The sequence below is a fragment of the Bos grunniens genome, chromosome 22 (assembly GCF_055505025.1).
Source record: "Bos grunniens cultivar Pamir isolate PY7600 chromosome 22, Bosgru_T2T1.0, whole genome shotgun sequence".
NCBI classification, from domain to species: Eukaryota; Metazoa; Chordata; class Mammalia; order Artiodactyla; family Bovidae; genus Bos; species Bos grunniens.
Window position 1 is genome coordinate 52,273,384 of NC_141186.1, and position 23,868 is coordinate 52,297,251.

General features: G+C 52.6%; 2 protein-coding genes across 82 annotated transcripts in view; one reads left to right on the forward strand and one right to left on the reverse strand.

The window, feature by feature from the left end:
* Nucleotides 1-20,386, forward strand: part of MAP4 (microtubule associated protein 4) — a 152,946-nt gene extending 132,560 nt beyond the window's left edge. For 15 of the 50 annotated variants that reach the window (XM_086368209.1, XM_086368228.1, XM_086368207.1 and 12 more), the window contains 11 exons: nt 2,139-2,245; nt 3,019-3,234; nt 6,242-6,425; nt 6,938-6,997; nt 7,116-7,405; nt 8,808-8,921; nt 10,735-10,827; nt 14,228-14,309; nt 15,807-15,919; nt 17,776-17,965; nt 18,090-20,386. In XM_086368209.1, coding sequence (XP_086224335.1) covers nt 2,139-2,245; nt 3,019-3,234; nt 6,242-6,425; nt 6,938-6,997; nt 7,116-7,405; nt 8,808-8,921; nt 10,735-10,827; nt 14,228-14,309; nt 15,807-15,919; nt 17,776-17,965; nt 18,090-18,097 — 1,457 coding nt within the window. In that variant the 3' untranslated portion in view covers nt 18,098-20,386. Of the gene's footprint in view, nt 1-2,138; nt 2,246-3,018; nt 3,235-6,241; nt 6,426-6,937; nt 6,998-7,115; nt 7,406-8,807; nt 8,922-10,734; nt 10,828-14,227; nt 14,310-15,806; nt 15,920-17,775 lie in introns of all 50 variants that reach the window. The other 35 variants (XM_086368237.1, XM_086368204.1, XM_086368251.1 and 32 more) reach the window with 16 other exon arrangements.
* Nucleotides 20,387-20,826: 440 nt separating this feature from the next.
* DHX30 (DExH-box helicase 30) overlaps nt 20,827-23,868 on the reverse strand; it is a 28,896-nt gene continuing 25,854 nt past the window's right edge. For all 32 annotated transcript variants that reach the window (XM_086368284.1, XM_086368275.1, XM_086368267.1 and 29 more), the window contains 11 exons: nt 23,651-23,726; nt 23,460-23,564; nt 23,023-23,198; nt 22,621-22,827; nt 22,457-22,538; nt 22,193-22,386; nt 21,912-22,071; nt 21,653-21,810; nt 21,458-21,561; nt 21,246-21,385; nt 20,827-21,153 (listed from right to left, as the gene is read on the reverse strand). In XM_086368284.1, the coding sequence (XP_086224410.1) occupies nt 20,900-21,153; nt 21,246-21,385; nt 21,458-21,561; nt 21,653-21,810; nt 21,912-22,071; nt 22,193-22,386; nt 22,457-22,538; nt 22,621-22,827; nt 23,023-23,198; nt 23,460-23,564; nt 23,651-23,726 (1,656 nt within the window). In that variant the 3' untranslated portion in view covers nt 20,827-20,899. The remainder of the gene's footprint in view (nt 21,154-21,245; nt 21,386-21,457; nt 21,562-21,652; nt 21,811-21,911; nt 22,072-22,192; nt 22,387-22,456; nt 22,539-22,620; nt 22,828-23,022; nt 23,199-23,459; nt 23,565-23,650; nt 23,727-23,868) is intronic.

Genomic DNA, 23,868 nt, shown 5'->3' on the forward strand with positions numbered 1-23,868 from the left:
CCAGGTACGAAAGTAGTGCATCGTATGACTCCACTTACGCAATGGTCTTGAAATAGTATTTTAGAGATGGCCAGCAGATGAGTAGCTGCCAGAGATTAAGGGATTGGAAAGGGAAAGCGGGCTGGGGTGTCTATGAAAAAAATAAAAAGGGTGAAATGAGGGAGCTCTGTGGTGGTGGAACAATTAATCCGTTTTGATTCTTAGCAGTGGTTATGTAAAGCTGCACGTGTGATAACGTTGCACAGAACTGTTTACATGGGCACACACACACACAAACGAACGTAAGCAGAACTGGACAGATCTGAGCAGCTCTGTGGATCGCACAGGCATCAGCTCCCCAGTTTTGATAGTGTACTGTAGTTACGCAGGATGTCTTTGGGGGAAACCAGGTGAACAGTGCATAGAACCTCCCTGTACATTTCTTTGTAACTTCCTGTGAACCCGTACCTCAAAATAAAAAGTTTTAGTATAAACCTAAAGCCTCGGGGTACTCTTTCTACCCCCTTCTGATGCCTATGTCAGAAGCTTTCTCTATCTCCTTTATACTTTAATAAAACTTTATTACACACACACACACAAAAATAAACATATAGCCTCTTTAGTTTTGTGCCCCAACCCGCACCCCATCCCAGAATTAAATCACCATTGTTTTGTTTCATCACGATCCTTCCAAAGACTTTTTTAAAATGCATGCGCAAGTATATTTGCAATAGAAGTGTATTGTCTCGTGTTATCCCTACAGTTATGTGCTTTGCTTTTCTTTTTGCTTAGAAGAGATTGTTCCCTATCAGTCAGATTCCGATTCTGGACTAGTTTCAGATTCAGAGGTTACGTTGGTATTTCTACCGTATGCTTTAACTAGTTTTCAGTTAACAGACTTATAGGTAGTTTGATTACTTTGCCTTTAGAAATAATGCTCTGGGGAAGGAGCTTGCAAATTCGCTATTTGGCAGGTATGTGAATATATCTCTAAGATAAATGTTGAGGAATTGTACTTCTGAATTAGAATTTATCTGCACTTGGAATTTTCAGAGGCACTGTGAGATTGCCCTGCATATGAGTTGTACGCTTCACACACTTGCCAGCCATGTATATCCTCATATTCTCTCTAGCAGCTACATTCAAATTTTAGGACTTTTAACAAATATTAGATTGGAAATTACATCTCATTTCTCTTCAAGATTGGATATCTTTTCATATTTTCAAAAGTGATCTGTATTTCTTTTTCTGTAAATTGCGTTCATATTCTTTTGGCCATTTTTCTAGTAGGTTGTTGGCCTTTATAGCAGTTATCGATCTGTAGGAGTAAACCTAATAAGCTCTGTGTATTTGATGCGAAGTTCAATACTTTTTTCCTGTTTATCATTTGCCTTTTGACTCTTCTTGTTGTTTGGGGCACATTGAGCCTTTTTATTCTTCTATACTCCAACTTATCTTTTGTGGCATCTAGAGATTGTGCTAGTTAGAACGGTCTCCCCACACCCAAGTTACAAGTTTCGTGGTATTTAAATGCTTTCTGGTGTAGCCTATTGAAATCTGGAGTCGTCTCCCCACAGTGGTGCTGCTGGGCATAGCCTTAGGCCATAGACTTTATTTCTGGCCCTGGATCTGATTGCATGGGTCTCCTCGGCCTTGTTGGAAATCTGGGTCACCGCTAGAACCAGATCAGGTTCATCTCACATCCTCCATAAAGTGGTGCTTTGCAGGGAAAGGAAGTAAAGGGAGACCATTGGATAATCATCTGGCTCTTATCCCATCTCTCAGCACCCTTTATTCCAAGAGATAAACTCCAGTAGAAGTGGTTTTTGTCCCTGTTGCTCTGGGAGTTAGTGGTAGGGTGACAGAACGCCTTTGCCAGTCTCCAGGGAAGGGAAACGAAACTTCAAGGGCTATTTCCTTCCATTGATCATTTGTGCAAATCATAGTTAGGTTGCTTCTCCACAGGGACAGGCTGGAATCTAAAACTGTCCTTCGTCACAATGAGGGAAACGGTGGAGTCTTGTCCACTTTCAGCTGCAGAGTTCTGTGGATTTTGTCAGGATGAAGTGCTAGTTAGTGGTGTGTCACTCGCTGCAAAGACTTGCGTCTTCACAATGAGTGTTAAAAACATTTGTTTAGCATAACTTTCCCCCCTTTAGGAGTAGCCAAACCAGAAGAAGGACCACCTACCGGAAGCGTGTCTGGAAATGACATCACCGCCCCTCCAAACAAGGAGCTTCCACCAAGCCCAGAGAAGAAAACAAAGGTAAGTGCAAGAATGGTGGGTTGTCTTCTGCTGTAATTTTTTAAAACTACCTTCTGCTATTATTGTTTGGATTATGCAAGTGAAATTACTTTTTTCTGAGCTAATAATGTGTTCTCCTTCTTCAAGTTCAAACATGCTTAGAAAATATTTTATATTCCCATTTTATCATGATGGCCTAACTCAAACCCTTAAATCTCTGCTTTTGACCCTATTATCTTGAATATTTGTTCTGTAGATACTTCTGCTTCCTTTAACAACACCAATAAAGGGAATTACAGAATTATTCAGAAATCATTTTGAAGTCTTTCTTCATGAAAAAGGAGCACAGATTTTTAAGGTGGAATATAGCTCCAGACACTTATTCTGAAGTATAAATGCTCATTTTAGTGTGGTTGATATTACATCACAGAGTTACAAATAGTAAATAGTTAATGACCTGCTGGTGACTTTCTTCACAGAATTATCGCAGCCTTCAAAAATTAGTTAATTGTTTAAAGTTACTACTGAATTTAAATCTTGAGATGTCCAACTATTGGAATTAGTGACACTGTCATTAAGAAACAATTTCCAGTTTTCTTTATGCTCATCCTGGCATCTTTCCACTATTGACTGAGCTCAGAAGAAAGGAATGCTACTTTTCAGTTGCATCTTTCCTCATTGCTTAGAGTTTTACTTTGAATTGTGCAATTTATACTTTTTTTTAATTTGTTTTTATTCTTGTCTGTGTGTTTGATGTTGCCCTTTAAAAAAAACTAAAACAAATCAACTTAAAGCCTTTGGCCACCACTCAACCTGCAAAGACTTCAACATCGAAAGCCAAAACACAGCCCACCTCTCTCCCTAAGCAGACAGCTCCCACCACCCTTGGTGGATCGAATAAAAAACCCATGAGCCTTGCTTCAGGCTCAGTACCAGCTGCCCCACCCAAACGCCCTGCTGCTGCCACCTCCAGGCCTTCCACCTTACCTTCAAAAGACACGAAGCCCAAGGTAAGTAGCCACCTGAGCACTGTGCCTGGGAAGAGTTCTCCCCTCCCAGCATCAGATAGTTAGGCGCTGTTGCTTCCAGACATGGAAATAGGCTGGGGGGCTAGGAAAAGGAAATGGGGAAAGGTTAACTCAAATCACTTTGGGCACCCATGATGCAGCCATGACATTTGAAGGCCTTTTCTACATTTTTTTTTTAACCTCTTTTGGCCACTGCACATCCTACAGGATCTTAGTTTCCTGACCGGAGGTCAGAGCCTTTTGTCTTGCGTCGGAAGTGCAGGGTCTTACCCGCTGGAGCACCAGGGAGGTCCCCGCCATCTTTTTCACTTGGTGCCTTTCTCTGCCCTGGCTGGGGGCAGTATTGCCTCTGCTTCCACTCCTTCTTTCTCCCAGCTCCTCCTTACTCTTCATCTATTTCAATACTTGTTAACTAGTTTCCCCTACTCCTCATGCCAATCACATGCTCACTTTTGGTATAATTCTGACATCAGAGTCTCAGTCAGATTCAGTTCTTTGTCTTTCTTCTTAATCATCCTGGAGAAGTGAATTTCCTCCAGTAGCTGATTATGATTAGCTCTTCCAGCTTATCTCAGCAGATTCCAGCATCATGTGATAACTTACTTGCTCCTGGCATTAGGCTTCTTCTCCCTGGGCTCCTTCTGAAGTTTTTCAGTTTTCCAGGTCACCCACACATTACTACTTAGGAACTGGGCAGTTCAGAACAACCTTAACTTCACAGGATTGGTATGGGAAGAAAGGGTGGGTGGACTCTGTGGCGCCTTTTCTTAACATCTTGTTTTCTTTGAGAATGGCCTTAGGTCAGCCTGATGTTACTCTTCAAATTCATGATGGGGAGTAGCTTACCATGTTAAAATGATATTGTTTTTAATTTAATCTAGTACATAAAACTGGTGGAACCTAAGAATCGTAGGCTAGGTTGAAACCGCGGCCAAGAAACTGAGAAATCGTAGTATAGACTAGGAATGAGAAAATCTCGGAACACTTTCTGATCCTTATTTACCAAGTTGAATGCTTTTCCTGATCTTTAGAAAACAATTTATTTGAATAAGGGGGCGGAGGAAGGGTGGCTGGAGCCATGGCAGCAGCTTCGCCCTGACACTTTCTTAGCAGCAAATCTTGAGGGAGACAGAGGCCATGGGAAGGAATGGGTGCCATCTGGTGAAATTCACTCTATAACAATAGCAAAAATGGAGCATACTGTACAGATTGCTTTATAGACATTAGCTCCTTTAATTCTCTCAGAAACCCGTGATACGGATAGGATATTTGCATTCTCCTTTCATAGCTTAGTTAAGGGCTAGTAAGCAGAGGAACCTGTGTTTGAACTTGGGTCTAACTCCAGTGCTTGTGCTCAGGGCCTCTATCAACACTCTTTATCTTTTAGATAAGATATAGATGTTTAGATATTTTGAGAGATGGATAAAAACTAAAGCCTAATGAAATCTAGTTTTTTCCTTATTTTGGTAGAAAGATTTACAGAAGCAAAGGGGATAAAACTATTCAGATCTGTCAGTCTGACAGAGGAGAAAATAAAAGTTGAGAAATCAGGAGAGTAACTCCGAGCAGGCTAGTTCTGCAGTTCGCTGAGGCCAAAAGCAGCCTGAAGAATGTCATGTCTTTTGGAGATTTCTATCCCTTGTAACCTTTTTCTAAATTATTTTATCATTGTTACTGTTACTAGTAAAATATAAGACCCCATTCAATTATTCTGACTGACTGTATTGAAAATTGAAAAGAGCTGCCAGAGAGGTCCTGGTTTAGTCCTTAACATTTTACAGCAAATAGAGCAGGAGTGCCCCTCCACGGAACCCATGACTTTCTCTAGACAGAGCTGGTAGTTGGACCATTTCCCTGATTCCAACCTTAGGTTCTTTACATGATGCTTGGGCCCTTCATTTGTAGCAATGGTCATTAGGGTTAGATTTTCTCTAAATCGGTGCCAACCCTTAATTTCTAAGAACCTCCTTAGCTGATTTTTCATTTAAGCAATGTCCTTGTCTCCGCCCACATCCTACCCTCTGAATGGCCATTTCTCTGGAGTATAAGAGACAGATCCGCTGTGCCTTTGGCTTGGCTTACTCTCTTGAGTAACATGGTAGGTCTGTCCATCTTGTGTTCCTGCAGACGCCAGCCTGTATTGATTCCTTCCCTTTCTTGGTGGTGATAGTGTGCCCAGCCTCCATGGAAGAGGAGCTGTGTCTGTGCCACATGCCTGTGTCTGTGCCTGAGGGGCTTTTCCCTTTGGCATTCAGTCAGAGCTCTGGCATCAGCCTCCTCTTGCCCTCTGCTTGTCAGGCCCACACCCTCCACCCGCCCTTTCCCATTTGTCCCTGTGCTCTTACAGAATTCTCATCCTCCAGTCCCTAATGGAGCTGATCCTTAGTGATCCTCTGTTCTGCCCTCCTTTGTCCAGACGAGGGAATCAAGCCCAGAAAGGCTCAGTGATTTGCCCAAGAGCACACGTGAGTCAAGGGGCTGCCTGGAGCTGGAGCTTAGGCTTCTGACCCGATTGATTTGGCCAATGCAGTCTCCATCTGCTGCCCCATCCTGTTCAGAATTCACGGGGTGCGTCTTAGCCCACAGAATAGCTGGATTGGACTAAGCATTTGTAATTTTTTATAATTTCGTTTACTCTCTGGTCAAGTATTACTACATTAAATGCATCAGTATTTAATGCAGTGAATCTGGAGGCAGACATAGTTTGTAGTGTGGTGTATTTCTAGGGCTGTTCATCCTCACCGGTTCAGGTTGGACTGAGGTGGTTTGACTCCCTGTTTCCTGATCCCGATCACAAGGCACCCTACATGGCCATTTCCCACGTTGTCTGGAGGACTTTGATCTTAGAGCCACATATTTCCTATTAGTAGCTGCCAAGCCCACTGCTCTCGTTTTCTGACATCTGCTTATATGGAAGCATCCTTTGGCGTGACTTCCTGGGGCAGTTCCTGACCTACCGCTCTCATTGCCACTTTCCCATTTTTGACAGCCTGTTGCAGAGGCAAAGATTCCTGAGAAGCGGGTCTCTCCATCCAAGCCGGCTTCTGCCCCAGCTGTCAAACCTGGCTCCAAGAGCACCCAGGCTGTTCCCAAAGCCCCAGCAACTGCAACTCTTGCTTCACCTGGGTCAACCAGTAGGAACCTGTCCACACCCCTGCCCAAGAGGCCCACTGGTGAGTACTGAATGTCCCTCCCACGGGAACCAGTGGCTTTACCCCAGACAGCTCCAGACAGCTGTGTAGATAGATAGAAGGACTTGTGAACCAGTCCTTCACGGGCCCATTGAAAAGTGGAGCCTCAATCTCCACGTGAGGTTAGCAGCTATGTGTATCCAGAATAATCCTGAGTGAAGGGAACTCTCATGAATTCCCAGGTAGAATGTACTGTTCCTTTCTTCGTAATTCCACAGCACCCAGCACTTTGTGTTCACGATCTTTGTAATAAGAAAGGCCATGTGGAAGCATTGTCAAGACCGTAGAAATGACCAAATGCCTGGCGTTGGACTCTCCGTCTGGGCGTGTCTACTTGACTGTCTCATTTACTAGCCTGTTCCCAGAGCCTAACACAGTCCCTGACTCAAATGATTCAGTCATTGTTGAACGAATGCATGAATCTCAGTTTAGGATGAACCATTCAGTGGATCATCTTATTTAAACATGATATTAAAAAGTGTATATTTGTGCAGCAATCAAGACTGAGGGGAAACCTGCAGAGATCAAGAAGATGGCTACAAAGTCTGCACCAGGTAAGACCCATTCCCCACGTTGTGGAATCCGGATTTAAACCCCACATCTTCCGTGGCTTTAAGGCTCCCTTTTGCTTTCTCCCCGAACGCGTATTATCTCCTGTTCCTCCCTGAGCAGCTGACTTGAGTCGCCCAAAGAGCACCACCACAAGTTCTGTGAAGAAGAGCACCACCGTCCCTGGGACAGCACCCCCAGCAGGGGCTCCGAGCAGAGCCAGGCCCACAGCCACGCCTCCCCGGCCCTCCGGGACTCCTCCCGTGGACAAGAAGCCCACAGCAGCCAAGCCCACCTCCTCTGCCCCGAGGCTGGGCCGCGTGGCTGCCAACGCTTCTGCCCCTGATCTGAAAAATGTCCGCTCCAAGGTCGGCTCCACCGAAAACATCAAGCACCAGCCTGGAGGAGGCCGGGTGAGTCCAGGGAGCTTGGATCCCTGGCATGCTGGCCCCTGCTTCATCCTCTGCCACATCTAAGCACTGTTCCCAGGCATGTCCTTGCATAAGCCCAAGGGGCCCACCATGCAGGGGACAGTCAGGACAGTGGGTTCAGTGTCAGGGAGTTTCAGCCTGGGCTCCACCTCCCAGCAACAGGATGCAAGTGGGCTTAGCTCAGGCTTTCTCTTCTCCTCTCCTAGTCTGCATATTGGGGTCTGGGCTTACATTTTTGTTTGGAGGCAAAGGGTTGTGCTTTATTTACGAAACAGAGAATGCCTCTGAGCCTTGCATAGGTGAGAGACATTGGGCAGGAACCTGGTCCATTTTGTTCTTTCTCCTTGCGCAGGCTAGGCAGAAGATGGGCTGCCTCTAGTTCCCTGAGCTGTGTGTCTTGGCTGAAGAGTCTGTCTGGACGAGGACTAGTGTCCTCTTATGGCCAGGGTGACTTTCTTCTATCCCTGGCTTTCCTAAATAAAAGGACTGTGGTAGAGTGTCATGGTGGAGAACCATGCTCTTCACTTGAAGGACTTTCTGAGTACGTCCACCCTAGAATTATTTAACTGCTAGCAACCATGGGGCTTCTGTGTGTGAAAAGGTGGTGGCAAGAGTCCAGGTTCAGTGTCTGGAGCAGTGACCTCCTCATCCCCTGCATCGTTCTCTAGGCTTAAACCGCTGCCACCGCCTCCCCTGACTCAGAGTAGGACATTTACATTGTTTCAATCCAGAGCTGCTGAAAACATTGAAGGGGGTCCAAAATGAGACAGAATCCTTGTTCTGTTGGAAGGCGTTTATGGAAAACTGGGATGAGGGCCTGAGGGTTGCTTGTGCCGAGAGAGTGTAGCTGGCGTAGGCAGCCAAGTGCTGCGCTGGGTCTTGATGGCCTTCCCCACTTCTGTGCTCTTATGCGTACGTGGTGCAAAACTTGCTACAGGTCTTGGTGGGGAGTTGAATAACTCAGCCTGGTGATGAAAGTATTTTCTGTTCCAACATACCTGAGGGTGTGACACTTCCCGTCATCAACACTGGCTTCCTGTGACCATGGCAGCTTGCTTGGAGCGTATCAGAACATGGGGCCCGGGGAGGGGTGGCTTGTGATTTGAAAACCCTGGTACACACTCATATTTATCCCTTCTTCCTGCCTCTTCTCCACGAATGGTGTCTTGATCTCTTCCTTGTATCTCAAGACTGGTTTGCAACCCCTCTCCCTCCAGCTTGGTCTGCCCTGGCAAATGGTTGTTTTCTTTCTAGGAGCAAGGGTGACCTGCTTCTGCATGGTGGCCTGGCCTGGATTCGAGTCCCCTTCAGCCTTCTTCCTTTCCTAGCATTTGGGCTGTTATCCTCTTGGTTTGAAATTTGCCCTCCCTTTATCTCCATCCAGGCCAAAGTAGAGAAAAAAACAGAGGCAGCTGCTCCAGCTCGAAAGCCTGAACCTAACGCAGTCACTAAAGCAGCCGGCCCAATTGGCAATGCACAGAAACCGCCTACGGGGAAAGTGAGTTTTATTTAGACTTTTACCTCTTGAAGGTAAAAGACGGTCAACTGTTTCTTCCAGCCTGAGTCACTTTCCCTTCTTTTGCACCTTTTTCCTATCCCCAACTAGTTTCTACTCCTCCCCATGTTCCCTCCTCTGTGTTTGATGACTCAGGCATCAGAAAATTTTCTCTAATAACCTTGAAAGTTAACAGAGCTGGGAGCCCGTTAGCCCTTTAGGGGATATTTATTCAGGCGGATAAAATGGATGCAAAGACTTTCAGTCACGTCCTTCACACTGACCTTGATCTGAAACCTGTTATGCCCATAGCATCCACCTTCTTCCTCAATAAGACATGGCAACCTTCCAGCACCAGGAACCCCAGAGCCCTGCGCTTAAATTTCAACTGAAGGCCCCTCTCCACACCGCTGGGTGTGAAAATAGCTTCCCTGGTTCCCCAAGGACCTCTGAACTGAAAGTTAGCATGCTCATTCCCATTTCCCAGTAGAAAACACACTCGACATAGGGATTGCAGCATTATGTGGACAGCAGAGGTGAGTGGGGGTGCTAGGTTCTTTCCCCTTGCCTCCATACCCTGGAGCCAGGACCCTCCTCTTGCCCTGGGAACCTTCTGCCCTTCTCTGTGGCAGATGGGTGGTCGGGGGCTGCCAGAGAAGCCTGAGCTCCAGCCCTGAGGAACCAGGATGGGAGGGTTCAGGCCAAGGCCTCTGTGTGGTTGGTAGGCATGGAAGGCCGCACCATGGCTCCCAGGGCCTTCCAGAGGTCCTGGACAGGCCTCTGGTTCAGACCTGGTTCATTAGAAAGTGGTTTTGTCACTGATGTTGCTGAGAAGTTGGAGTTTCTCAGAGTAGATTTCTCTACTTTGTGGAGAACTCTTCAGTTTGGGGGCTGCATCACTTGGGATGGGCTCTAAGGAAGGAAAGGAAGGAAGCTGGCAACTGTTCCCTCTTGAGAAGCCTCAAAAAGAATTCTTTGTCCCACTTGGAGCCTGGGCCTTCATGTTGCTTTGTTCAAGTCGAGCTGTTCGTGTACAGCACAGTGGGCGTGCCCTCCAGTTGTGGCTCACTGCAGCCCTGCCCAGAACCTGGTCTCTTTGCACGTGAAACTCTCAGGACACAGAAGGTTGGGCATCTGGAGGACTGTGGAAGAGGTTTTACCTTGGCATCAAAAAAGACCAGAGCTTAACTGCAATTGCAACACCCTTTCTTTAGCCCTGAGAGAAATGGACTCACCGTGGTAGTGTAGCAGTGGCTGTGGTGGTGCCCCCTGGTGCCCAGGGCTCTGCATCGCAGGTCCAGCAGCCTCTGCTGTCCTTCCTGTCAGGATCAGATCTGAGTCGGGAGCCAGCTGCCCCAGACTTCTCCGTGCAGCCTTTGCTTTCCCAGAGCAGGTCTTTCTGCAGCGATTTTAGGCCCTAGATTTCAGGGAGGTGCCGTCCTTGGGTGAGGATGGGTCCAGATGAGCAGGACTCTTGCAGAGAGGAGCCTCGGGGAGAGAACAGATGCGGGTGGGCTGTGGTGGATGGGGATTGAGGCCACAGCAGCTGGCCCCAGGAGCGGCGAGGATGTCCGTGTAGCACTCTGGCGACATCTGCTGTCTTTGTGTTGTTTGTTCGTGTTTTCACTCTCTCTCCTGCTCCTTCCCGTCCCTTGCCCTGTGCTGTTCACAGCTGTTCTGCTGGAGGTAGGGTTTTAACAGCACCATCTGCCGCCCGTCATGGTCACTGTTGGACTCACTGCCTGCCCCATGTCGGTTCTAACCAGCCCTCTCCCTTTGTGTTGTTTTTTTTTTTTTCTGTTCTCTAACACTCCAGGTCCAGATAGTCTCCAAAAAAGTGAGCTACAGCCATATTCAGTCCAAGTGTGGTTCCAAGGACAATATTAAGCATGTCCCTGGAGGTGGTAATGTAAGTATGCGCTCGGGGCCACTGGTGTCTGAGGCCAAGCCCCCCATGGGGCGCACTGGGGAGAGGGCCACCCCCTCACTGGTGGGTGAATGGATTCGGGGGAGACCCTGATGCTCACATGAGTTCAGTCTGGGTGTCCCTTGTGAGCCCCTGAATGACAGCTGGGTGACACCCACTTGGCATCTTTTTGCCCCTGTGGTGGGAGGCCTTGCTGTCAGAGACCTGGTCTGAGGGATGTGGTCAGCAGCTGGCCCATCGTCTGTCTCAAGTCCGCCCCTGGGGATGCGTTGGTTCTGACCTGGGGACAGATGTCACGATTCCTCCAGAGCCCGTCCTTGAGTCCTTGCTGCTCTAGAGCAGGGAGTTCGTGACCAGGCCCTCCCCGCCTCCTGGGTCTTCCCTTCATTTTCATGACTCTGCTCTCTTTTTCGCTCTTGCTCTTTCTCCTCCTCTCTCTCTGCCGCCTCCTCCTTCTCTTCGTTCTGCTCTCCTTCCCTCACTGTTGCCCTTTTCTACCCCTTTCTCCTCCAGTTTCCTTTTCTTTTTCTCTCCTTCCCTGTCCCATTCAGACATCCTGTCTATCATGGTGCTACTCTGTGCCACCCTTAAGATCTGTGTTGGGGACACACGTATCTAGAGCTCAAAGGGCGGTCCTGGGAGAGACTGTGCTGGCCACCATTGCCATCCAGCACGTGGAGGGCGCCCCGTGCGTTTTCCACGCCCCTGTGACAGGCCACAGCAGGTGGGCTCTGCCCTCACCGCCGCCCCCCTTGCTTCTCTCCCACTCCCAGAGGAGAGCGCTGTCCTGGTCTCCCTTGTTCATTCAGTTCCTTCTCCTTGCCGCCCTGACCTGAATTAAGTCCCACTCTGCTTACTCTCTTCACTGTTAGGCTCCATCCTCTGCCGTCTCAGTGGTCATGCCGTCCTGCCCATGGGTTACAGAGGCCCCCACCCCGCAGTTCTGCTGTGGGGGTGCAAACATAGAGCACCTGTTTTTTCCCCCACTTGACTCCCCTGCTTCATGCCCTTCCTGGGCATCTCCCCACCACTGGCTCTTCCTGGCATGGTTTGGCACTCAGGTGGGCAGTGCTGGGCTAACTTGGAAGTTGGCCAGACACTGGCCATGCTGGTGTGGAAAGATTGAGATAGGTAAAGTGTAAAGGTAGCACCTGGTTAAGGTGATAAAAATCCAGCCTGTGAGGGGCCCAGTAGGCACTGGCTCTAGCTTTTCCTCTCAGGCTTTTGGCCTAGATGCAGAACCAGAATGTGAACAGTGAGGGAATTGGGTTGTTTGTGTGTGTGTGTTTGTGTGTGAAATAGAAATGTGTTAGTATATGTTGTGTGGTATATGTCAGAGCTCTGAAAATAGTCCTCATTTATCTCTCACCTACTATGGTCTTCCCACACTGCCTGCGCATGACTTCAAACAGGATTTTTTTGGGCCAGGGAATGTACTTTTTTCAAGTATTTCGTTTTAGGAGGCTTCCTTAAACAGCAGAGCTTTAGGAAACTGCCTGTGGAGATGTTTCCAGGTGGGAAGATGAGGGTGAACAGCCTAGCCTAAGTTACTGTTGTGCCTTCCATCGGCCCCTCCGTAAAGCCACCATAATCATACCTGCATGGTAGAAGGGTGGCCACCAGCCATACGCATGTAACCCTGACCCGCCGAAAGCCCTCTTTCTGCCCAGAGAGAAATTCTGGGGCTCCCGCACAGATGAGTGGCTTGGAGCAAGATTCTGGTTGGCTCTACACATGCCCCCACGTACACACAAACATGCCCCTTTTTGAGAACCAAAAGGCCATTGAGCGAGACCATCACAACTACTTCTGCGGATGATCAGAGTTTAAATTTTGCAGCAATTTAGTTCCATTTCACCCTCATGAGGAGGGGCGTGTATGTCAGTGGTTTCTGAGACTTGTTGGCAGGGTCACTTCATTAGCAGTATTGACACCTGTGCTGCCCCAGGGGCAGATGGTGCGAGCGGGTGACAGGAGGCAGTGTGTGGATGCTGGGTGGTCGTGGCTGGGCTTGTGCTGGCCACTGGGCATCCCTGGGTGGGGCCTGGGGCCTGCATGAGAAACAGCAGCACATGGCTCCTCTAGGTACCAGCCTCGTCTCAATGGCTTTTAAGTTAATAAGAAGCAGTTAAGCTTTTTAAAACTTTTCAAACATATACATATACAAAATTAGAAAAAAAAATGATAAAGTGAATTGGATGTCCTTTTTTACTCAGCATTTATTATTTTTGTGGCCAGTCTTATCTATGTATGCTCACCTCCATTATTCTGAAGCCAGTTCTAGTTATATCTTTTATCTGCAAATATCCGAATATATAACTGTAACAGATAAGAACTCTAATATATGTATGTATACTATAAAACCCCATAACGTGTTAAACAAGTTTGCTTAATCAGGATACAAGTAAGGTCCCTAAGTTGTGGTTGGTTGATTTGCCCCCTTGTAATCTTAGGTGTCTCTTGCTGTACAAGTTCCTTGTTCATTTTTCTTTTTTCATGGTAACACTTTTCATGAGTAAAACTGAATGGTTTGTCCTAGAATTTGGGTTCTACTGAGGATATCCCCATGGTTTCACTGAACATATTCATTAGTCCCACATTTTTCTTCAGATTAATTCAGGCTTGGCTCTTTTTTAACCCCCACATTTTTGCAGGATGTTCAGAGGCAGTGGTGGTGTTTCTGTCAGGAGGCACATAATGTCTCACTCTTCTCTTCATCTCTCTCTTCCTGATGCTGGTGGCTGTTCTTGCCCCAAACCCTGAGTTCAGCAAAGGTGCACTGTGGCAAAACTGGAATTCCCCGTCCCTTCTTCATGTATTGGCCGGAATGCATCTGTAAAGGAAAACTTCCCCTCATAACTGTTCCTTCACTAAGGACTGGGCTTCACATTTGGAACACAGTCAAGGGTTGTGTGGGCTCCACATCCTGGCAAGAGCCTGGCCATGGCGAGTGACCTCTGCTGACCCCTCACAGGTCATCTCGGGTATGGTGCAAGATGAGCCTGCCACAGTTGCTGAGGACACGTGGTGGCCTGCTTTAGCAGCTGCCAGACCTGTGACTGGGAAGAGTGCACTTCCCCACGCTCCTGCTGAGGCATAATTGTAGCACTGTTGGAAAGACAGCTGAAGCAGAGGCTGCCATTTTGATGGTAGCAGGTACTCTGTAAATGACGATTGAGCACACGAAGCAGTTAGTGTAGAGCCGATGTCCCTACAAGAGACAGTATGAAGAGGAGATGGAGCGAGGGGAGACGCAGGGAAGGCTTTGGAAAAGGCGCCCTCTAAGCTGGGCTTTGGAGACCATAAAGAGAGCTTGGGTTTGAGCCTGGCAGTAGCCCTCTCTCTGAGTGAGTCATTTCCGTGTGTATGTTTTTCTCCTCAGGTTCAGATTCAGAACAAGAAGGTAGACATCTCCAAGGTCTCCTCCAAGTGTGGGTCGAAGGCTAACATCAAGCACAAGCCTGGTGAGTGGTGCCTTCCTCATCCCAGGTTTCACCCCTGTGCCTCTGTCCTTTTTATTAAGACTCCTAGAGCCACCCACACCCAGGGCACAGCAGTAGAAACAGCATAGTCCTCAGCCCCTGTCAGGGAGGGGCTTTCTGGGCGCTAACCTCTTCATTGGAGGAGGAACAGTTTGTAAGGGCTGCCATTTGCACGGGCAGAGTCTTGAGGCCCCACTGTGTACACAGCACTGTTGACCTAGGCCTGTGGTAGAGGTGCTCTACCAGCTGAGACCCTTCTCAGCCTCCCTGCTGCATGTTCAGGAGCTGGTGCTGAAGGAGCTTTAGGAAATGGTGGCTGGGCCTTGCCTGTCAGACGCAGGAGCAGAGAATATTTCCAAGCAGTAAAGCATCAACCACCAGTTCCTACAAGGGACAGGAAGCCATTCAGCAATGCTGCCTCGGCCCACGGGCTGGGATCTTACTGTCACAGCAGTCCAGACTTTGCTTCCAGCAGCACAGGCCTGGCGCCCCTGCAAAAATCTCTGGCAGCTGGCATGTTGTCTGGGCAGGGCCTGCGTTCTGGCTGTACCCTGAGTCTCATGTGTCCTGGTCCAGAGTCTGCAGCAGACGTGGGGCAGGGCCGTACCTGCAGTAGCAGGCACACTGGCTGACAGCTTACCTTCGTTTTTCCATCCTATCTAGAAAATCCACTCTCCTGAGGTAACTTCTTCCCTAGTGACAGTGACTTGAGGTCCAGCTTTTACAGCAGGCCAGAAGTCAGTGGGTCGGATACCTGGAGGATTGGGCAGGAAGCTGGGTGACATGAGCAGAGAGGAGATGGGAGAGTGAAGAAGACTCAGGGAAAAGCCCAGCTGAGAGTCTGGGTGGCCGTGAGAGCTCTCTGGCCCTTGCTTCCATGGCCTCACTCTGGCTGAGCTGTGAATGTTGCCCATGTATAGACTACCTTCCCTCGGCTCCCACCTCTCACCTTCTCTTCTTTTCACGACAGATTGGGTTAAACTGTTCACCCAGACCATATGACCATCCTGTCTTGCCGGTCACTCCTCTCCTCCAGTATCTGTGCTGGCAGCTAGAAAATCAGGATTCCAGGATCCTGACCGTGACCAGCAGGGTGTCCATGAGGCTGAAAGCAGGCTGGACTCCCGTACTGCTGTCAGAGGGAAGTGTCACTCAGCCAAGTGACCCCGAGGCAGGCGTGCATCTTGGCTCCTTTTGAGGCTCTCCTGGGGCTGCAGGCAGTGCACGCACGGTGGTGGTAGGGTGACTTTCCTTCTCTCTGGCTGCGTGGCGAAATTGGCTCAGCCTGACCTGGAGAAGAGGAGCCCTGTTATGACAGTGTTCACTGTGCCTCCACCCGTGTCCTCAGGGCCACCAGGAGCAGATTACGTTTTCCCCGTTTCTCTCCCAGGCACAGCCCAGTCCTTAGCCAGCCTCCTGGCTCTGCCTGTAGGGGTATTTTTCTGTCACCCATAATGACCCATGTCTTTTTGGTTCCAGGTGGAGGAGATGTCAAGATCGAAAGTCAGAAGCTGAACTTCAAAGAAAAGGCCCAGGCAAAGGTGGGATCCCTCGATAACGTGGGCCACCTGCCTGCAGGAGGTGCCGTGAAGGTAGTGCTTGGGTCCTGATGGGGCTGGAGGTGGGGGTGGGCTTGTGCAGCCGGAGTCGGTCCCAGCACATGGGTGCCTGTCACCGCCCCTCAGTCACTTCAGGAGTCGTGTTTCACCCACTTCATTACTGTTGCCATCGTGTCATCCGTCCTGAGTGAGGCAGGAGAGGTGAAGAGGCCCCAGCCCAGTCAGCTCTCATCTGTCCAGCTGGAGACAGAACCTTCTCCTGAGAGCCGTGGGCTGCCTTTTTGAGCCCATCTCAGCCGTTTTCAGAGGAACAGGGCTGATGTGCAGGCCCCACTGAAGCCAAGGGTCAGTGGAGTGCAGTTCTCGCGGCACCTCGCAAGAGGGCAGTGCGGTGCTCTGTGTCAGGCTTCCTTCCGGGCCTGCGAACGGGGTGGCTCGTTTCCAGCTGCCCGTGGCGGCAGGCCCGACGTCCACCTCCTCAGGCCTGTACTGCCAGGCCCTGGAGAGTGCGCGGCTTCCTATGCTGGTTGGGCCTCTCCTGCCTTCCTTCCCTCTCTTCCCTTCCCCTCCTTCCACAGTACTGTGAGACCCTTTGTCTGCCAGAGATTCTGTCCATGTTCCATGTCATCAGGTAGGGGCACTTTGGGGCAACGCCTTGAAGGCTTCCAAGTCTGAGGGTGGCTGCAGCTGCTTCGGGAGATGGGTGAGGAAGCGGGGATGTGAGCGGCGCTGTGGGCCTTCCTCCTGTGTCCAACCACCCCTCGCAAGCTCCATCCCAGCTTTGTCCTGGTCGCCCTCTGTCCTCCAGTTCAAGCCCTGACTGGCTCCCTTGACCACTGGGGGCCCTGGCTCTATCACAGACTCTTGCAGCGTGCTCCACACCTCGTGAGGGTCCATTCTCTGGTCGTCTTCCTTGGGGCACTAACTTCAGTGTGGTCCCAGCCATGTGACAAGCACGTGCAGACCAGGGCTCACTCCTGGGCCTTTCTGACCACCAGTCTTTTTATTCACATCATCTCCCTTTTTTTTTTTCCTTTTAACCACTTCTGGAACTGTTTTTCTAGCACAGAGGCTATATCTTTCACTGTTCTAAGCAAGGACCACCCTGGAGCCTTCCGTTGTCACCTCTGGGCATTTGTGGCACAGGCATACCAGCTCACCCAGTGCCCTGGGCCCCACCCCCCACCCCCAAAGCCCTCCCTCTTCTGCTCTTGACTCACACTGGGTGTCTACGGCCCCCACAGTCCTTACTCTATCCTGAAGCTGTCCTGGCCCCTGTAGCCTCCCTCTTCATACCTCTTGGACACTTTCCTGGCTCCTCTTTGTCCCAGGCCGTGAAAGGGTGCCCAGCACAGAACAGGCCTGTGTCGGGGGTGAGTGAACAGTGATTAGCCAGGCAGGGAGTCTGTGGGGTCCCTCAGGTCCGAGGTGGCAGCCTGCACCCCACGGGAATGGGTCCAGCTCCCAGAGCTCCCTAGCCAAGTCCTGACCTGCAACTTGAGATCATTCCTTGGGTTTTTTTGCTAACAACCTGCTGTCATAGTTGTTTTGATCTGGCATCAGCCTTGTTAAGGAGCTGGACTGTCATGTCAGAGGCTTCGTGAGGCCGCCCAGAGGAGGCTCCTAGAGTGCGTCCCTAGCCAGGCTGCACCCCCTTCCTGCCCCAGAGCCCACGCCTGGGTTCTTGCCCAGCACCGGGCCATTCAAACCAGGGTTTGGCCTGGTGGGTTGGGGTCGGGGTGGGAGCACCTGGGCTCGACTCCCAGATGCGCTGTACTCAGGCCGTCGAGGCAGTGGGGGTGGGGGCAGTGTGTGGAACCCACCACCATCACCATCCCACTCCCTCCCCGACTGACCCTGCACTGTCTCCCCCACTGTTTCATTTGTAGACTGAGGGCGGTGGCAGCGAGGCCCCTCCGTGTCCGGGCCCCCCTGCTGGGGAGGAGCTGGCCATCCCTGAGGCAGCGCCTGAAGCTGGCGCCCCCACTTCAGCCAGTGGCCTTAGTGGCCACACCACCCTGGCAGGGGGTGGTGACCAAAGGGAGGCCCAGACCTTGGACAGCCAGATCCAGGAGACAAGTAAGTGGCTGGGCTTGGCCTGAGGGCCAGCCAGGGGCCCTGCCACTGGCTGCAAATTGAAACTCCTTTGTTTTCTGACTGGAGAGTGGCCTGAATTTTAACGAAGCAACCTTTTATTTTCCAGGCATCTAATGATGACATTCTGGTCTCGTCTTCCGTCCCCCGTGTCCCCCCTCTTGTCTCCCCCGTCACCCTCTCCCTTCCCTCCTCCCGTGTCACTGCAGATTGAGACCTACAGGCTGACGTTCCGGGCAAACGCCAGGGCCCGCACCGATCACGGGGCCGACATTGTCTCCCGCCCGCCCTCACTTCCCTGGCGGCCCCAGCTCAGGCAGCCGGGCCCCTAGCTCCCCGCCCCAGGCCGCCCCCCATCCTGTGGCTCGGGCCCTGGGCAGCCCTCTAGGCGCCCCCTCCCTCCCTCCCTCGCTTGCCCAGGGCAGCAGCTGTTCCCCCCACGCCCGTGTTCCTTCCACTTCCCGCCCGAGGCCCAGCTCCCTGCTTGGCTTGTATCCTCACCACTTCGCGCCGCTGCTCCACGAAGGTTGGGTGGAAAATGGGGTGGGGAAGAATAATTTTGGGATCTTCTGAGACCTGGGGTGTCGGGGCGAGCTGGATCCCAGCATACTCTTCATTTGTTTGGGTTTTTTGGACCAAACCCAAAGAAACTGACATACCCTCCCTCCTCGCTGGTCCATCCGGAGGAAGAGTGGAAGCAGACGTCCACGTGGCGGCTGCCGTTAACTGCATCCCCTGGAGCCTGCTAAGCCACCGCCTCTTCCTTTGACCCTACGATGGTGCCCGCCGTGCAGGTGGTACCAGGCGCCACTTGCTGCCCTCCCCAAGTTAGTCAGAGGCAGCGTTGCCTGTCCCCGCTCCTCCCCATACCTGCCTAGCTGCTATCACACTTTATCTTTTCTTTTTTAATAACCCCTGAAAACCAGTGGAGTAGTTTTGCAGGTTGAAGCCATGTCTAAATGAAAGTCCTCAGTAGGTGTTAAAGGAAACAGGGAGGGGAGATCCTGAAGCCTCCAGCCGGGAGGTCAGGTGTCGGGAGCTGCCCTGGCTTGGGCAGCTCGGGGCCCCAGCCCCAGAGATGGTGTGGGCAGGGCAGGCGTGGTGTGGGGGCTGTGGGCTGGAGAGCAGGCAGGGACCGCTAGGGGCTGGTCAGTGTGGACTGGTGGTTCTGGCATTTTGTGTGTATGCTGCTTTTCTTTTCTAACCAAGAGGCTGGTTTTGGCATCTGTTTGTCTCATTCCCTGGGATCTGGTGGAAGACATAAAATTGGGACTGGAGAGGGCCATGGAGGTCAAATTCCTCCAAGCCTGCAGCCTAGGACACTGCCGAGGAGCCCAATGTGCCCGGCACGCATGTGGATAGTGGGGAATCAAGGTTGGAAATTTGGAAATAAGGACATGCAGTGGGCCGTCCAGGCTCCCTTGTAGCCTGACTGGAAAGGGGGGAGAGGCGAGGCGAGCCCAGCCTGAGGAGGCGTGTCCCAGTTAGGCCTGGTCTTGGAATGGCTGCAATGATTAGCCCTGGGGATTATAATGACATGAAGATTCTTATTGCACTTGTATTTTTTTGTATTAAAGTTTGCATGGTTTCTAATAAAGGATTAAAATGTAACAGTTTGTAGTGAAATGGCCTGGGAGTCTCCGAGGCTTCTCCTCTGAAGACTGTTTTCTGCAGTGCAGACTTGGCCCCTTTACCCTCCCGCCTCCTCTTCGGGCGTCCCCTGGCGCTGAGAAGGTGGGGGGCCCTTGAACTAGGCTTCATGCGGATTTGATGTCCGTGTAGAGGGAGGGTGTCTGGGCTGGGAAGGTTCTCCCCGTTTCTGAGGTAGCATTTTCTCCAGGGAGATTCGATACCACATCCCCAACTCCCCAAGCACTACCAGGGGTAGAAATTGCATGATCTTGTGGAAAAAGCACTTCCAGAGCCAGAGACTGTCCAGGGTGCTTCAGTAGCGCCAGGGACATCACGGTGTCCGTGTTTTGTCTGCAGAAAGGGGTGAGGGAACTGGGAGGACACAGCGGGAGGTGGGGGGGCAGTGCTGGGCCTCAAGGTGCCTGCACCCATGTCGACGCTGAGGTGGGCAAGCTCTGGGTCTTCTTCACTCCTTTGGCCAAAAGCAGGGGTTGGAGAGGTGACCCAGTGGAGGGCCCTTGAGGGGGTGCTGGAGTGGTCAGTGTTCTGAAGGGTGGTCTGGTCACAGTTGCCTTGATGGGTCCCACCAGCCAGAGCAGCTGAGAAGGCTGTCCCGACAGGTGGGTCCAGAGGCCCTGCGTGCTCTGCTCTGCAGCCATCGGGGCGGGGATGTTTCTGTGCTTCCCCATTTGCTTATGGCTCAGCCGTTCCTCATGTCAATCTGTGATTCTGTTGTAACGATTTCCAGAGTAAATAAAGCTCTTATGTCCTAAATACGCAGGCCCTGTCTTCTGTACGTCCTGGTTTCTACCCCTCCAGCTTGTGGCCCACCCCCTCGCTGTTCCTCTGCATCAAGGGACTGGTGTGCGCCTTGTGGTCTTCACCTCAGCACCTCCTCTGGGAGATGGCTGTGACCGAGGGTTAGGGTCTCAGTGAGCGTTGGTTGCTTATGGAGATTTTCCCAGCCCCACCCGCCTGCGCTGGGAGGCGGCAGCCAGACTGAATGAGGATGCACAGTGGGCCCCGCCACACCTGTAAGGACAGTGCAGAGACTAGGCTGGTCCAAGCTCCTGAGGTGTGGGATTTAAGCCCCTTCTTCTAAGACCTTGGGTCCCTCCCTTCTGAGCCTTCACTCTTCTCTTGGTTGGGGGAGCGTGGCCCCCAGCCCAGGGCGCTGAGGTCCTCCCTGAGAGGAGCCCCGTGGATAGCGATGCTCACAAGGGATAAATAGAACTTTATTTTAAATAAACATTTTCATTCTGTACATGGCCCCAGCAGAGACAGGGCTCAGTCGTCAGCGGTCTTGCGCACATCAAAGCTGCCGCAGGGCCCGCGCAGCAGCTCCGCCAGCAGGGCGAGCAGCTGCCCGTGCTCCTCCTGCACACAGGGTGGCAATGCCGCCAGCTCGCTGCGCAGGCTCCGCTCCACCATGCGGCCCAGGGCCCGGCGCAGCTCCCGCAGCAGCCGCACGGTGCGCGAGTCACCCTCCAGCCGCAGCAGGTCACTGTCACTCAGGGAAATGGTGGCCCGGCGCCCGTCATCTAGAGGAAGGGAGAGGCGCGAGGAGCCCGGGTGAGGCCAGGCCCGAGGAGGCAGGGCAGCCGGAGGCGCGGAGCAGGGCGCAGGTACCCACCGCGGATGTGGACGTCGCCGTCGGTCAGCAGCAGCACGGCTAGCGGGTGCACCTGGGAGGAGTCCCGGACGAAGACGCTGCCGTTGGACTTGACAGCCATGAAATACGTCAGCCATCGGCTCCGCAGCCGGGTGGCCTCCCTGGGAACAAAGGGCTGCGTGAGGCCCCTCCTGAGCCACCCCCGCCGCCCCGCTCCACCTGACAGTCCCCACCTGTTAATGGTCGACTTGTGCAGCAAGATGTTGCCGGATTTGGTCCTGTACGTGACACTGTTGGGCTTGAACTTGCCCTGCCGGGTCACCTTGCCCTGCCTCACCTGCAGGGGTGAAGGGAAAAGGTGGGTGGGTTGGGCAAGGAGCCGAGACGGGAAGAAACCGCAGCCTGGTGCCCCTGCCCCGAGGCAGCACCTGGATGAGGTTGGGGTAGAGACCCGCCATCAGCACCCCCTTCACCAGCTCCTCCTCCTCACTGTACTCGTTGCACTGGGCAGAGGCCAGGGTGCAGTCCGAGGGCTTCCCAACCAGGAAAGCCTCATAAATGTTCTCTGAGAACTGCTTGATGAGTCCTGGGGAGGCAAAGTTGGGGTGAGCCTAGGGCCCCCTCACCACACTGGCCCAGTCCAAGTGGGAGGGGCAGAGGGCTCAGGGCAGCGTGGGGCCCGCTGACCGTGGATGAAGCGCAAGCTGGGTGCGTAGAGCAGGTTTTCCTCCAGGTAGTTCTCACGGGAGCTGCGATCCTGCCAGCGCAGCACCTCCTCCCAGCCCGACACCGCCCGCACGAAGGCCAGGTGGTCACTGCCGCTGTCGTGGCTCAACAGTGCTTTCACCTGGGATGGGGGGAGGGTGCCGGGGTCACAGGGCAGGGACCAAAGGAGGCCACCTCGGGACAGAAGGCAGCGGAGGGCCGGAACGGGGAGAGGAGGGCCAGGTGCAGGCACCGGGTCTGACCTTGTCCACCTCCGCCCGGTTCTGCAGGCTGCTGCTGAAGGGGTCCCGGGTGAGGCACGAGACGACCACTAACAGCGGGTGCAGGCAACGGAAGATGGCAGCCAGCACGATGGCCTTGGCCAGCCGCGGGTCAGTGGAGATGTGGGCCAGGCGCTGCCCCAGGGTGGTCAGGTACTCCCGCTGGTCCAGAACCCCTGCAAGCTCAGCGGTCAGTCCTGCCCTTGAGAGCCACTCGGCAGCCTGGCCCAGCCGTGCCCCACTCACCAATCTCCTGGAGCAAGATCACGGCCTCGTCCACCGCCTTGATGTTTGGACTGTCTACGGCCTTGGAGAGGAACTCCACTGCCTACAGCGTGAACGAGGCAGAGCCTCCGTCAGCCTGCACCCCATCTGCGCACCCCCAGGCCCCCCACCCACCCCTGCCGCACCGTCTTCTCTGGCATGTGGATCTTGGCCTGCAGCACCAGGTTCTCCAGGGGTGTGCGCAGGATCTCTGGCACTTGGAAAGGAGCCATCTTCTCCAGCCGGCTCCGCGGGAAGAGGTGGTAGGCAAAGCCAGACTGGCAGCGGCCCGCCCGGCCCCGGCGCTGGATCACATTGGCTCTTGACACCCACACGGTCTCCAGGCAGGAAACCTGGGGAAGGGGGCCTGTGAGCAGCCACACACATGCCAGAGGCCTTCCTCCACGCTCCCCCAGGCCTGGCCTTCATCCCACTTGACCCCTCGATGGCCCTCCCGCAAGGACACTGAGACCCCACGAGTGCAGCCCTTTCCAGACACACAGGCCCGGGGTAGACCTGGGCTGGCGCCAGGCCGTGAGAGGAACCACCTTGGTCTTCAGGTCGTAGCGTTCCTCCTTGTGCAGACCGCTGTCCACCACGTGCACAATGTCATTGATCGTAATGGACGTCTCGGCGATGTTGGTGGCCAAGACGATCTTGCGTACCCCAATGGGAGGCTGCTGGAATATGGCCTTCTGGTCCATCATCGGGATGTTGGAGTGCACTGGTGGCAGCGAGCACACAGTGGTCATGGGCACGCACCACCTCCGCCAAATCCTCCCCATAAAGGGCAGGCAAGAATTTTGACCCTGTTTTGATGAAACTGAAGTCCAGATTCGTAATATGCCCAGTAGAGGTCACCAACCCGGTAAAAAGTAGTGTGGCCTGATGACAAACCCAAGACCCTGAGCCCAAGGCGAGTCAGTCCCTGGGACAGAGGGCAGGCCTGGTGTAGGGGCCACCATCCTCGCCGACATGCTCTCACCTGGCAGAATGAGGTACTTGCTCTCGTGCATGCCCAGGGCCTCCTGGAGGCGTTGCTGGACTCCTTTGATCTCTTGCCAGCCCGGCAGGAAGCAGAGGATCCCACCTGTAAAGGGGCCCTGCAGGCATGAGCCAGTGGCTCCTGGCAGATGGAGGGCAGGGTGGGCCTGGGGGACAGAAGAAAGCACCCACCTGGTTCCCCGCGGGCATCGATGTGCAGAACCAGATCAGTCACGAGGTCCAAATCGAGAGCGCATTCATCCTCAGACTGCGGTGGGGAAGAGAGGCCAGTCACAGTCCCGGGGCCAGGGATCGTGCATAGGACACAGCCACCGCGACTCGGTGAGGCCAAGGCACGTGACACCTCACCTCCAACCCTCACCACACCCTTGTCAGGCAGGCCCGATCTT